Here is a 13824-nt window from a genome sequence, read left to right on the forward strand (position 1 = left end):
TCTGCTTTCAGAGGGCCAGTGCTTCGAGTACAAGTGGATGACTGGGCCGTGGAGGAGCTCGTCCCGCCTGGTGTGGTGCCACCGCTCAACAGACGGTCTCAATGTCACAGGTGAGATCCATGTTTAAGATTTGAAGGTCTTTTTATGGCCATGTGCTAGACAAAACACCATGGAAGCAAATATTACGCCAGCATACAGAATTCTTATGCTTACATGACAGCCACAACATTGTTAGAAAAAACAAGTAATAAAAATAGGGTTGAAAAAACAAGAACCCTAACAACTCTAACCCTGATGCCAAGAAATCCCTAAAGCGCGATTTATAGCGAGTTGCAAGGGAGCACGAGCATTCATAAGTTGCTTTCACACATGTCCAATCTCTCTTGTCACCCATATATAGACATACATATAGACACATACACACACACATAGATAGCTAGATAGAGAGAGAGAGAGAGAGAGAGATAGAGAGATAGAGAATCTGATATTAGCCTATTAAGTACAATATGTGTTATTAGATAATTAGATACTCAAAATGATCCTGATTTAATCAAATTTTGACAAATTGTCAATGCTTTGCAATGGCAAAGTGCCAAAATTCACTTCAAGGCAAAATTTCACATGTCCATGTCCTATGAACAATGTCCGGATAATCAGGACATTATCCGGAGTTGCCCTTTCACACATGTAGCACACAACTGGAGATTGTTTGTGTCAGGCGCGTTTCACCTACTGGAAATACAGATTTGGTTTGGACGAGGGGCGGAGCCTGGGTAGAGCCTGCAGAAGGCAGGACGTCACGCAATGATGTATGTTGATGACGCTGCACAGTTGTATAGCACACCCAAGATGGCAATAACTTATCACTAATTGTGACTTTTTTTTGTGTTGATACTATTTTGACATATCCACAATATAAACAAAAATGTGGAAAGAATATAAAGGTAAGAAGAAAGGAGTACGAAGCAGCTACGCTCCGTGTACGAAGATCCCACCGGAGAAGAGAAAACTGCAGCGATGTGGATCCGTGTCCAGCAGCACTTTGAGTCACATGGTAGAGACGTCATCAACATGCGACACGCCCACTCGCTCGCTGTGAATTCTCTGGTCAATCACCTGCTCTGTTCACACAGACATTACGCAGACTTTGTACTAAGGTGCTGGCTGGGTAAAGTCCGCTTCATGTCCGGTTCAACTGATTCGGACATTGGTGTTCACACATACATCTCCTCCGGGTAATGTCCAGATAATTCAGGGTTGCAGTGCATGTGTGATAGCACCAATAGTTGACGCGTTGCCATGTAGATGCCCTGGCAATGTGCACAAACCACCAGGGGAAACTCAAAGAACAGAACCTCCCTCTAGTTGGGTTTGAGCACTGGAACCATGGCGGCACACCATTCTGTTGGCTGAGTAACCTTCTCAATCGTGCTTTGTTTTCCATGCGCTGTCGTACTTTCTTAACCAGTGGTACTAGCGGCAAAGGTATCCGTCCGGCTGTCTGCACTGCGTATGGCCCGGCGTCCTCTTAGGGCTATTCTCACTGGCTCTGTTTTCAGCCATCCACTTGAGCCGAAAACACCCCTGACTTCGTCCACCCGCTTCACTAGACTGATGTGTACAGCCTCCGGGCGGTCTAGTAGGCAGCTGTCTTTCACTCTTATCACATACACTGGAAAGGAATACTCTCCTTGTAGCTGGTGGTGGCCCAGAAAAGTCCTATGCATCGGAGGTTACGAGCGGGGCTTACGAAGTATGTGTCGGGAGGTCCCAATTCTTTTTTTAGGCCTCATCTTTTTCAATGTCCCTTAATTGATCACTGTAGCATCAGCTCCGTGTTCATTTTAAAGGTTGCTGGTTTGTTACCTATGGTTAGACAGTCCAGTCATCCTGACTAGTCTCTCTGCCAACTTCCCCCAGGAAGTATAGCTGTTTCACCTCTTCTGTGATCTCTTTCACAGCTTTTAAGTTGCATACACGTTCCCAATGACACTTATTCCAAGGACTTTTTAACGCACAGCACCTTCTCGCCTGGGAGTGCTGGGGCTTGCCGTATCGCTCACATTCCTCAATTTTGTGGGTTGCAGGGCTGCTGCTTCTATATCGCTGCCCACTGTTTTTCTTTTGTTGGCCTACATGTCGTCGAAAGACATTTACGTTAGCCAGCTGGCCTTCTGGTTGGTTGGGCTGGAAACTAAACTGCTTGCTTATCTCCTCCACCTGGTGCACCTGTTCGATGACTTGCGCCAGCGTTAAGTCTGCTATGAGCTGTAACCGCCGGAAGAGCTGTTTGTCCTTTACGCCCACTACAAGGCAATCTCTGATATGCTCATCCCTTTTGTCCCCAAACTCACAGTGTTCAGCCAGCACGTACAATGTCTATGTTGCGCCAAGGAACAATGTAGTCTTCAAACCTTTTCAGAACAACATCATAGTCTATTCCCTGTGCCTCTGCCTGGAATTCCAAGGAACTGAATATCTTTCCAGCCTCGCTGCCCACAGCATTAATCGGCAAACTCACTTGAATCTCCCCGTCATCTTTATCAAGCTCCGGAGACAACCTGAAGTGTGAAACCTCTGTTTCCACTCCGCCTACTCCGCAGGGCATTCAAACATGAATTCACAGGGTGGGTTAAACTTCGACATGGCCACTCAGGGATACACAGACTCCTCTGACACCATGTAATGCCTGTCGATGTCTATCTTACTGACATAATAAATATTCACTTTATGTAACAGAACGAGCCGACATCACAAGTTTGTTCATCCGTGTATCTTTACTGCTGCCTCACATGTACATTCTCCAACTCTTCTGCATGTGTCATTAGCGAGTGACTTCCATGTCAAGATAATACAGTGAACAACTTCCACTCATAACAACAACTGTCCACTCTATCTCCTTCCTTGAATTCAACACCACCTGGTCACGCATGGATGGATCGTACAGATGGCTGTACCTGCGGACCGCTTTGCACAACCTTCCTCCGGAATGCGTCCATCTCTAATTACCTAAAGCGCATGGTGCGGAGTTCCAAACATTGGGAGGTGCACGCCCCTGCGGCAAATAGACGCGCAGCGCTGTCGCGAGCGCCGCAATGACGTCATACACCACGTGCACTAAACGACACTACGGCTGTGGCGATGATAAACCAGCCTTAACAACCCTAACTCTGATGCAAAGAATACAGTATATAAATGTGCTAGGCTATGTAACAGTAACAGAAGTATTTTCAGTGAGGTTATTTACCCCCCTCCTCCTCCTAATCTCCCGAGTGTCGTTCGGATTCTGCTTTCCAAGCATTCCCCGCTTGACAGCGCCGCGTCGGAAGATAAATGAGCAGCTAATCCATGATAGTGTCGCTGAAGTTTAATCCCATTGGTCATCACGGCGTCAGCTCTCAGTTCTCGCCAGTTTTGATTTACTGTAGCTTCCCTCAAGATGGGAGGCTACATTGGGGGAACCGGGATCTAGACATGTCGCAGCTTTGTACTGTTGTGATGTTTCCACCACAGTTAAAACATGTGCCGCTTTTTATCAGCCAGGAGTTTATCAAACAGACACAGTGAGAGAATTCCAAAGAGCCCGAAAGTAGTCGAGATGGTGCGCATACTCCAGGCTGCTATGATTGGCAGATTATGTGTATGTGTGTGTGTGTGTGTGTGTGTGTGTGTGTGTGTGTGTGTGTGTGTGCGTGCGTGCGTGCGTGTATGCGTGTGTCTAAATGATCCCCCCCCTCCAGGAAGCAGCTTCCAATGCATGAATATTCATGTTGCTCACACTCTCTCAGCGCACATAACTGTGATAAATATTCACACATCCTCCCGGATGCATCGCCCTCATTTTGCGGCATGCGTTTCTGTAAAATGTCTTGCGGTTGGATCAATGTTGAGGGCTTCTCCTCACGGGCGGCTACACGGCTACGCCCTACCTCGGTAAACACAGCGTATTGATTTACTCCAGTCTGGTGGAAGTTGGAGCTCAGTCGGATAAAGAAACTGTGGGTGAAAAAAAAACAGCTCTTTGCTTTGCCCCCGGGTTCTCCGTAACGGGAGCCGTGATAGGACACTAGGAATCCCCCAAGAACCTGAAGATATATATATATATATATTTATATATTTATATATTTATATATTTATATATATACAGATAAAGAAATTAGCGTTCCTCGACTTTCTCTATCCAATGTAGTTTATTTGATAAGGTCTCTTCAAAAAAGAAACTAACAAAATTATTGTGTTATAATATTGTAATACAAATTATCTCCTGGTCGTAAAAAAAGTCCATAAAATATAATTTTAGTCATTTTCTTCTTTGTTCTCTCTTCTATCTTTACTTTTTTCAGAGTGGAGAGCAGCAACAATTCTGTTCGGAATCCCTAGAATATACTTTTTCTTTTTCAAAAACTAGCTCGCTAATTAGTGCAACGAAAGAAGTACGTTATCAAATAATATTAAATAAAATCTAAAATAATAATCAGCCAAATAATCGTATACACTCAATTCTAGAGCACTCAGTTAATCTAAAAATGAAAAAAGTGGAAGAAACAAAAACAAATTAAACAAAACAAAACCAAAATCATATCTTTTTTGCAGCAGAGCCCAAAATCAAGTGCGTATAATTTATCTGGGACGCAAAAAGCCTGGCTTGGCATTAATGTAAGCTGTTCTGCATGCTCATTTCATAGACTGCGACTCCTCATCCAGTGTTCCTGCTAAAGCGTGAAAGAATAAAAAAAGAAAAATTAAGTCTCTGAATCTGTCTGGGGATTTGAGTGGAATTTTAGTACTGTTCACGCGGCTCTAATTAACACCTTATTTCAGCACCAGCATAACAACACAAGTAGGGCCGCGGTAATTAGTGAGCATTGCTGGTGTTTCTTCTTTCTAGAAAGGGAAAGAACTGGAGAGAGCGAGGAAGAAGGATAGACAGAGCAAGAGGAAAGAAGGAGCGGTGTATTATATTTATATATATATATAGAGAGAGAGAGATAGACAGACAGGCAGAGTGTGGGCGGGGAGGGGTGTAGCCGCTCTAATCCCTGTTGCCTCCAACACACCACGGAGGAGGGACAGCCTAGAAACTGGGCCGCACTTCCACTTTTCAGGAGTGTGGTTTCCAAGCAACCAGAAGTAAAATGACTCTATTCTGACTCTACTCTACCTCCTTCTACACCAACATTCTACACTCACATTGATTTTGAGACCACATTGTCCATCTCATGCTGTCGGAAACACTGACCGTCAAGTCTCTCCTCTTGGGCCCACCGCCCCCCCCCCCCCCCCCCTGCAGGTGGATGCCCGACCACGTCCAAGCCGATGGCCGACAGATCATGTGACCCGCCCTGCCACAAGCCCCGTTCCTTCTGCACAGAGGTGAGTCGCCGGTTGCCCCGGGAGACGGCGGGGAGCAATAAGCAGTATGGAGGATGAAAGAGGGAGATGGTTTATTTCAAAATCCCTGCAGCGGGGGCGGGGGGGGGGTGCGTTGGGGGTTGAGAGTGGAGGAACGACAGCCATCCATCTGGCTGCTTTAACAGAAACATGGAAAATCGCCGTATGGCTGACTGTTTTCAAGCTCTCTGCCATTATTTACACCTGCCCGGGGAGGGTTGGAGGACACATGCTGCGCCGTGGTTTAGAAATAAACAAATGCTTTTCAAAAGGAAAATAAAGCACAAGTCTGTTTCGATGACGTGTCTTTTGCTCTTTTTAAATCTTTGTTTTATTGATAAAGCATCGCCCGTTCACAACATTATCGGTATCTGTAGCCGAACAAACCAGCAGGGTTTGGTTGACTGACACTGAAAACTGCTCCATAACGATCCTTTCCTTTTCTCAAATGCGTTTTGACATGAAAGACTTTAAGTGACAATTATACTGTTACTACACAAAGCTTGAGTTTTTTATTGGCTCACTTGTGCTGATGGATAAATGTGGGAGTCTCTACCCACATGTATGGGTTTAGGGAGGGAGACAGTTATTCTGGCAGTGGAGCGCCGACATGGCGTGGATTTTATTAATAACGATAACACAAAGGCTCGCTGGCCAAACAGGAACATCAAATAAAAGGGATGATCAGAGCCTGTTACTCTCGGTCGCGCTCTGGACCGCAGGCGTTTCCACGTCACGCAGCACGCAATCCCTACTGAAGACAGAACAACATGGATGAAGACTCTCCCAGCCAGGTCCAACCAACCAGCCGCTAAAGAGGCTGATTGGGCAGACTCGGTAAAGCTGCACCGCCGTGGCGCCAAGCCAGCCCTAACCCTTGCAGGAGTGGCTTAACCACTCCCCCACAATAAACTACAATGCAGATTGGCTGTCATTTTGTCTCATTATATATACAGTATATACATACAGTATTACAATATTATTTCAGCCATAATGTTAGTAACACAAGTTTAGATATTTCTCAATTTCTCAATTCAAGCAGATTGTTTTTCCACACTGCGTGCGAGCAACCAGGCGCAGAAGACAACTGAATATTTGGTCTGTAGCGAGGGCTGAATATTGCATTCATTTGCATAATAATATTATTAACAGAGGTATTCTGGTGACATGCGCAAGCAATGAGTGTTGTTGTAGGGTTATGTGTATAGCTTTTTATTATTAGTTGTGTGGTGAGGTTGTGGCTACCACCCTCTCCTCCCCAGGGTAATTTAACCATACACAATGGATGAGCACCTCTGTATCGCGCCCATCCCTCTTTGTTCACCAACGAGGGCACGCAGAACCCCCTCCCCACTTCATGTGCTCTTTATGAACCACTATTTTGCATGATGTGTATTTTTGGGGTGCTGCTGAGGGGGATTATCCCTCGACGGGAGACTGTCAGGGACTCGGGGACCTCCTGCAGGGAGTTGGCAGGGTAAGAGAGATGAGAGGGAGGAAGGGGAGAAATAATGGGGTGGGGGGGGGCACCTTAAGAGCCGCCCAACCGCTGACCCCACCAGATAGCACAGAATTGTTGCAGCAGCATGAAAAGGGGCGGCGCAATTATGATTATGTGATAATGTTTGAATGTGAAACAGAGGTCATCGGGATCTGATAATCATTGAAGATCTCAAAGCCACGCAGAGGTTTTGGATTTTAACTGGAAATCTCCTACCGGTTGTCCATCCCCCAGGCAGGTGTGTGCGGCTGCGAGGAGGGCTACACCGAGGTGATGAGGTCGGATGGCCTGTTAGACCAGTGCACCGTCATCCCAGTGCTGGAGATCCCCACGGCCGGCGACAACAAGGCCGACGTGAAGACCATCCGTGCCTTCAATCCTACCCAGCCCGCGGCTAATGCCCCAGGCAGAGCCGGGCGCACCTGGTTCCTGCAGCCATTCGGACCTGGTATCTTGGGGGTTTTTTCCATTCATTTGTACACAAAAGCGGGCCAAAGGAATTACAATGAAATATGTTACATTTTCTGTGATGTTGTTGAGGGGTAAATGGTGGAGGTGATAAATGTGATTTCCATATTAACTCTAACTGAAACCACATATGAGATGTATTGGTTCCTCCAGTTATAATGGAACTGAACAGGGTGTCATTTAGCTCCAAACCCACCACGTAGTTAAACCACAAATCAAAATCAAACCATTCATAGCCATTTCTAAACTCAATGCAGATCCCTCCCTCAGTTATTTTGTATTCCTCAGTTAAGTTATATGTAAAGTAAGTGTGAAGTAAAGTGCTAAATAAAGTGCTAAGTAAAGTCCTGATTACCATAATGTTCTAAGTGAAGTGATAATAACTTATAAGTTAAGTGCTAAATAAAGTGATAAATTAAATGATATGTAAAGTCCTAAGTACAGTGTGAAATGCCGTAAAGTGCTTAGTAAAGTGCTGAGTAAAGTTATATGTAAAGTACTAATTACTTTATGTAAAGTATTTTGCAGTGCAGAGGTATTTTTGCAGGACTTTGCAGAACATCAGGGGCTCTGTGGTATCCAATATTGTGTTGCTGGTGTACTTTGCGACACTTTATGATATTTTGCAGTACTTTACAGGTACACCACAACCATAGTTTGCAGTATTTTGAAAACGTACTATTTTACAGTGTTAGTCAGCATTTTGTAGTACTTTGTGGTTCTTTGCAGTAATATGTAGAAGTAAAGTACACATTAAAAATAAAAAAGATTAATCTCAAAATATGAACTGAGCTCGAATGTATTAACATGAAAATTATATCAGTCAACATCAACCACGTCGTAACGTCGGTGGAAAACACAGCAGTGTCTTTAAGATGTGTCACCGGCCATTATACAGCTTTAATTATCAGGTAAATTTGCACGTACAAGGATTTGGAGTTGCATATGTATGTTTCTCTCTGTTCTTTTCCTGACAGATGGCAAACTGAAGACGTGGGTCTATGGAGTGGCAGCGGGAGCGTTGGTTCTACTCGTGTTCATAATCTCCATGACGTACCTCGCGTGGTAAGAAACCTTCCTTAGCAAGTCATGACTTACATTCACACTCTCAATCAATGTTCATTATTTATTCATTTAATTATTTTTTTCATTCATTCATTAGTTCTCAGATTCATTCATTAATTTACCCACTCATTCTTCCTTTTGTTCATTCATAAATTCATTACCTCAAACTACTTTTCATTGAGTTTATTTAAAAAAAAACAACTATAAATTTAAATGCTCAGAATGTGGTCTCAGCTTTCAATTCAGTCAAAATCTGCAATTTAAAAAAAAATACATAAAAATTTGTTTTACCTTTAGATCAAGATAGTGCCAACTACTGTATATTATAATTTTCCAGTAGGCGCTAATTGTTTTTTTTACTTACAAACTGATGCTCAGGGTACCAATGACCTGATTGGTTAAATAATAACCGTTATTTGACCAGGTTATTTATTTCTGCACTTCTGCAAATCTCACATGAAAGGTACAAAGGGATTGTGAGCTCACCATGTAAATGCCAGATATCTAGGCTTGATAGATAACAACACGGCTATCTATAGCCTTGTTCTTGAGACCTAGCATGAGCAATTAGAGAACGCAGTTGACATATCTCCATAGCAACAGCTGCTTACATCTGATACCCAAACTGAAGCTGCTTTCACACATGCACTGCAACCCTGAAATTATCCGGACATTACCTGAGGAGCTGTATGTGTGAACACAAATGTCCGAATCATTTGAATAGATTTTGCCCAGATAGCACCCTAGTACAAAGCCCGAGTGATGTCCAATTGAGTGGAACGGAGCAGGTAATTGTCAGGATCATTCACAGCAAGTGAGAGGGCGTATCGCATGTTGATGAATCTCCCTTATGCGCCAGTTATTTACCTTTATCCACTTACCTATGGATCTTCATGCATGGAGCATAGCTGCTGCTTACTCCTTTCTGCTTTCTTCATCATTCCTTTCTGATATCTAGTTTATATTGCTGATATGTCCAAAAACATGGAGTATCAACGCAAAAAAAAGCCCAACTACTGATAAGTCTGTAGCCTCGTCTGCCATCTTGGGTGTGCTATTAAACTCTGCAGCGTCACTGCGTCACATCCTATCTCCTGCACGCTCTACCCAGGCTCCGCCCCTCATCTCAACCAAACAGATTATTTCCATGTGGTGTTAGCGTGTCTGACATGGACATTCTCTGTTTTTTTAAAACATGTGTGAAAAGGTAAATCCGGACAATGTCCGGATATTAACAAGACATTGTCAGGAGAGCATTTGTGAAAGCATCTTAAGTGACACCTATTTTTAAATTGGATAAGTAGTCACAATAATTTAAATATAATTTTGATTAATAGTATTTCCATTGAATGTGGATAGACTCCAAATTTCACTTGGACTTTAAGTCCTGTCATTTGTACAATTGGTTCCATTTATGCCTTGATTTAATTTCATTTTCCACCCTCGTCCTCATCATCGCTGCCGCTGCTCAGCTACTGCTATGGTTGCCTTCGCTGCAAGTCGAGCCCCACGTCGTCCAGTGACGGCATTTACTGGATGGACGGTGCTAGCCACATGGTGCCTTACACCTGTCCCGACTGTCAGAGATTAGAGCAGGAGGAGTTGCAGCAGCAGAACCAGCTGAAAGAGGGGCGGAGCGACCAAGCGCTCCAACTCCAAACGCTTCAGCCGCTGCTGCCGACCACAGTTGAGCAGCAGTCGTTACCGCCGCTCCAAATGTCGCAGCATATCGAAACCCTCATCACATAAGTCACCAGGTGGCCCTTCGGGGCCTCTGGCCTCTCAGTCGCTCCCATCCTACATCCTAATGTGGCCAATCTCATCCTCGCAAGTGCCTGTCATTTTGTTTAAGTTGGAGCATTTCTCAGGAGGTGAGCAGTTGTTGTTGTTTTAGTTTGGGTTGTTTTTTAACCGACTAGATCAGTGGTTCTCAGCTGGGTCTATGCTCAGGATCCACATGTGTCCTTAGCCATTAAGTCATTACCCCAAATATTATTGAAGATTTGAACCATTTGGATTAATTTCAGAAAATGAGTAGTGGACGTATTCTCCTGCAGTCCTCACAAAAAGGACCGGTGGCCCAGTTTTACATCTGGATCCACCAGTTGAGAACCACTCGAATAGACTGAGAAAATGGTGTTTACAGCTTATCCTTTAAAATGTGAGCTTGATTTTGGTTCTTTTAATTAATTCATTCATTCATCCATCCATCCATCCATCCATCCATCCACCCATTCATTCATTCATTCATCCATTCACTACTTGCATGCCAAGACAGCAACCCTGACGCTGTCGCCCCCTGATATTGCACTCCTTTTCTTACACAGCACTGCCCTCTTGTGGCCAAAAATACATTCACACGTTGCTCCCTGCTCCTGGTCTATATTTCCATTTACATTAGTGTTTTGCACAAAATTAGATTCAACTAATTGTCATTGCATTGAGTGCAAGTATTGAGCCACTACTGACTAGACATAATAATTCATTTCCAGTTATGTAGCTGGTCTACCACTCAGTATTGATTTTCCATTTATGTATGTCTATTATTTACTGTCACACTTTATTGGATAAGTTTAGTTTTTATGGCACTATGGATGATCATTAGATTCGATTAGATTGAGGTCAATAGGAATTTTTTTAGCGTCAAACAGTTCAGATAGACAGTCAAGTGGCTGCAGCTTAAATTAATATACAAATTATTAAATGACAGATTGGCTTTCTGTAACTAATGCTTCTGCTTCTGAGATCTGTTATTGTGAATTTCTATTATTGTTGATTTCCTAAAGCATGAAATAAAATGGCAATATCCCATTTTTATCTTTGTGTTCAGCAAGGTCAAAAACCCAAACTTAAGTGAAGTTCTCGCTTCACTAATGCAGTAAAAGATTCTTTTCAGCATTGAAAATGCAAAACCAAAGGCTGGGGAAAAAAATGGGATCAATGTCCTCACATGTTAATTGACCGTCTTTCTGTGTCTGTCCAGTAAAAAGCCAAAGAAACCACAGCGACGCCAGATGAACAACAGACTCAAGCCTCTGACGCTGGCCTATGACGGCGACGCCGACATGTAGGAGCTGTACGGACGCATAAGGCCTTCCCGGGACGGAATCGAACTTTTAGATTCCTTGAGGAGACTGTGGACGATGGACACCATTCAAAAAAAAAAAAAAAAAGGAACAACCTCGAAGAATAGAATTCTTGTTTTGTTTTTTCGTTTAGTTCTTCACATTTTTGATACTTTGCATCACGAGAGCCTTCACAGAAACCATTTTTTTTTTCAATCTTTGTTTGGAAGTCTTGCCTTTCTTTCTCTGCCATTTTACCGCTAAAATTGTCTTTCCAAACAAAGCTTGTCGGAGGGTACCAGCCCCTGGGGGAACACACAAAAACATAAAGAAACTTAAGAAGAAGAAGATTTTGAAAGCACAAATCTCTCATGTTTTCTTTTTTGTTGATTTTTCGTGTTTTTATGTTTTTTTCAGATAGTTTTTGGCCTCTTTACCGCTGGATGCTTTTCCAACTTCTGTCCCATTAAGAAAAAGACCGCTCTTCGTGGATTTTTTTCTTCCAAAACAGATTTAACAAGAGCACCTGGGTATATTCATCTCAGAACCTGCCTGCCTCTCCCGTTTCTTCCGTTTTCCAGGCAGATCTTTGCACTATATTAGTGCAGCATGATATGTAACTACTTGCGTCTAGCTTTGCCATAGGAAACTGCCTCTCTCGATACAAGATGTGTACAGTCTTGTGCTAGAAATGTAAAAATAGAGACTTTTTTTTTTTTTTTTTTTGTTAAACAGAATAATAATTTTTTTCTTCTATTACCTCTTGTACGTGATTTGATGGGACGCAATGTAAATATGACGTTTTTTCCGTACTTTTTCGCTCGACCTTTGCCCTCTAAAACAGGTTTTTTTTCTGACTGTGGCCTGATACAGTGCTTTAGTTTTGGTTTTTTTGTATGTGGGCGAGACTCATCACTACATCGTTGTTTTTGGCAAGCAGGTGAAATTAAAGATGAGTTTGATTGACACTTTTTTTTAACCCTTTGTCTCCCAGCTAACTCACAGGACACCCTGATGCAACTACTGCAGTTGAAGAACCAATCTATTTTTACAGAGACGTTTTCTTTGGTTGGAGGAATGCTTGCTGGGCTTCAGGGGGTTTCATATCTATTTCCGTGGCTGTTGATGACGACTGTAAATGAACTGGGATTTTTGAGCACAAGCTGTTCTTTCTGAAGATGCACTGATATTGTTTTGCGGTTGTTTATTGCCCTGAGTCTGAGTGACATACTGCAGATTATGCAAACGACCCAGCTAAGGGGCAGCCGATTATGAATCACGTGGTTAAAATATACAGTATGACCAAATAAAAAGAAGAAAATGGCTGACGCACAAGTCAATTCGTCCACTTGGAATCAACAGATTACCGTTTATAAGTATGTGTAAGCACGGAAAACATCCTATCACTGACAGGGATTGACTATTTATTATTCTGTGGAATTTGTTGTTTGGAAGTTGAAGGAATGTTTAATTTATATCTCTTGGAATATGAGTTGTAAATAACATGCAAAATAATTATTTCTTATTTAATTCTTATTTATGTACCATAATATGTTCATTTTTTTTTATTGCATAAGATGTTAAGGGAAAACAAAAAAAAAGTGTGAATGTGGGTTTGTCTAAAGCGATACTGCTTACCTTGTAAAAAGAAGACTGTCGCCGATGTCCTTTTCCTACTGTTTGTTTGTATTTGACTAATTGCTGATAATAAACAAGAAAAATATCTAAAGTTGTTTTCTTGTATCCAAAAAAAAAACTGTCTTGCTATGTCATGCTAAGAAATTAAATGAATTAGAAGCAGCTCAATGCATGTTGACTATTGATAGTTATTTCAAAGTGACAATCTGATTATTTTTAGTGCTTTGACATGTACAAAAAAGCACAAGACTCTCAGACGAAAAAGACTCAGTGTAATCCACTCAACACTGTCTATTGTGTGGATTATCGCTTTAACGCTAAGGACTTGATATGTGTAATACCATCCTACGCCACCAGATGTCAGGAGAAGACAGTAATAGAACCAGTATGTGTATGCGTTTCCTGGCGGAGCGCTCTTGAAGTTTCTTTGCGGCATGTGTTCCTATCAGCAAAAGTAAGACAAATGCAACCACAACTTCCAAAAAGAACTACTAACTAATAAATGATAACCGAACCAGTGTATTTTCCAATGTAAAGAATCCAACGTTTTTGGATTCAAAGGTGTTATTATAACAACGTCTTCAAGGGATAAGAAAGAAAAGTACTAATTCAATTAATTTAATTGAAACAAATTTACAACAAATGAAATGAAAGAAATGACAGTAATAGAAAGAAGACAGTAATAGAACCAATATT

At 42.4% G+C, this 13824-nt stretch overlaps 1 protein-coding gene across 1 annotated transcript in view; it reads left to right on the forward strand.

The window, feature by feature from the left end:
* The window catches only part of thsd7aa (thrombospondin, type I, domain containing 7Aa), a gene marked incomplete at its 5' end in the record, with an annotated part of 98066 nt that extends 86561 nt beyond the window's left edge, over nucleotides 1–11505 (forward strand). The window contains 5 exons of the mRNA XM_080023318.1: nucleotides 12–110; nucleotides 5291–5373; nucleotides 7127–7340; nucleotides 8338–8425; nucleotides 11409–11505. Of these exons, the coding sequence (XP_079879444.1) occupies nucleotides 12–110; nucleotides 5291–5373; nucleotides 7127–7340; nucleotides 8338–8425; nucleotides 11409–11496 (572 nt within the window). The 3' untranslated portion in view covers nucleotides 11497–11505. The remainder of the gene's footprint in view (nucleotides 1–11; nucleotides 111–5290; nucleotides 5374–7126; nucleotides 7341–8337; nucleotides 8426–11408) is intronic.
* Nucleotides 11506–13824: the final 2319 nt, after the last annotated feature.

This window comes from Zeus faber, assembly GCF_960531495.2.
Source record: "Zeus faber genome assembly, chromosome: 1".
Classification (NCBI taxonomy): Eukaryota; Metazoa; Chordata; class Actinopteri; order Zeiformes; family Zeidae; genus Zeus; species Zeus faber.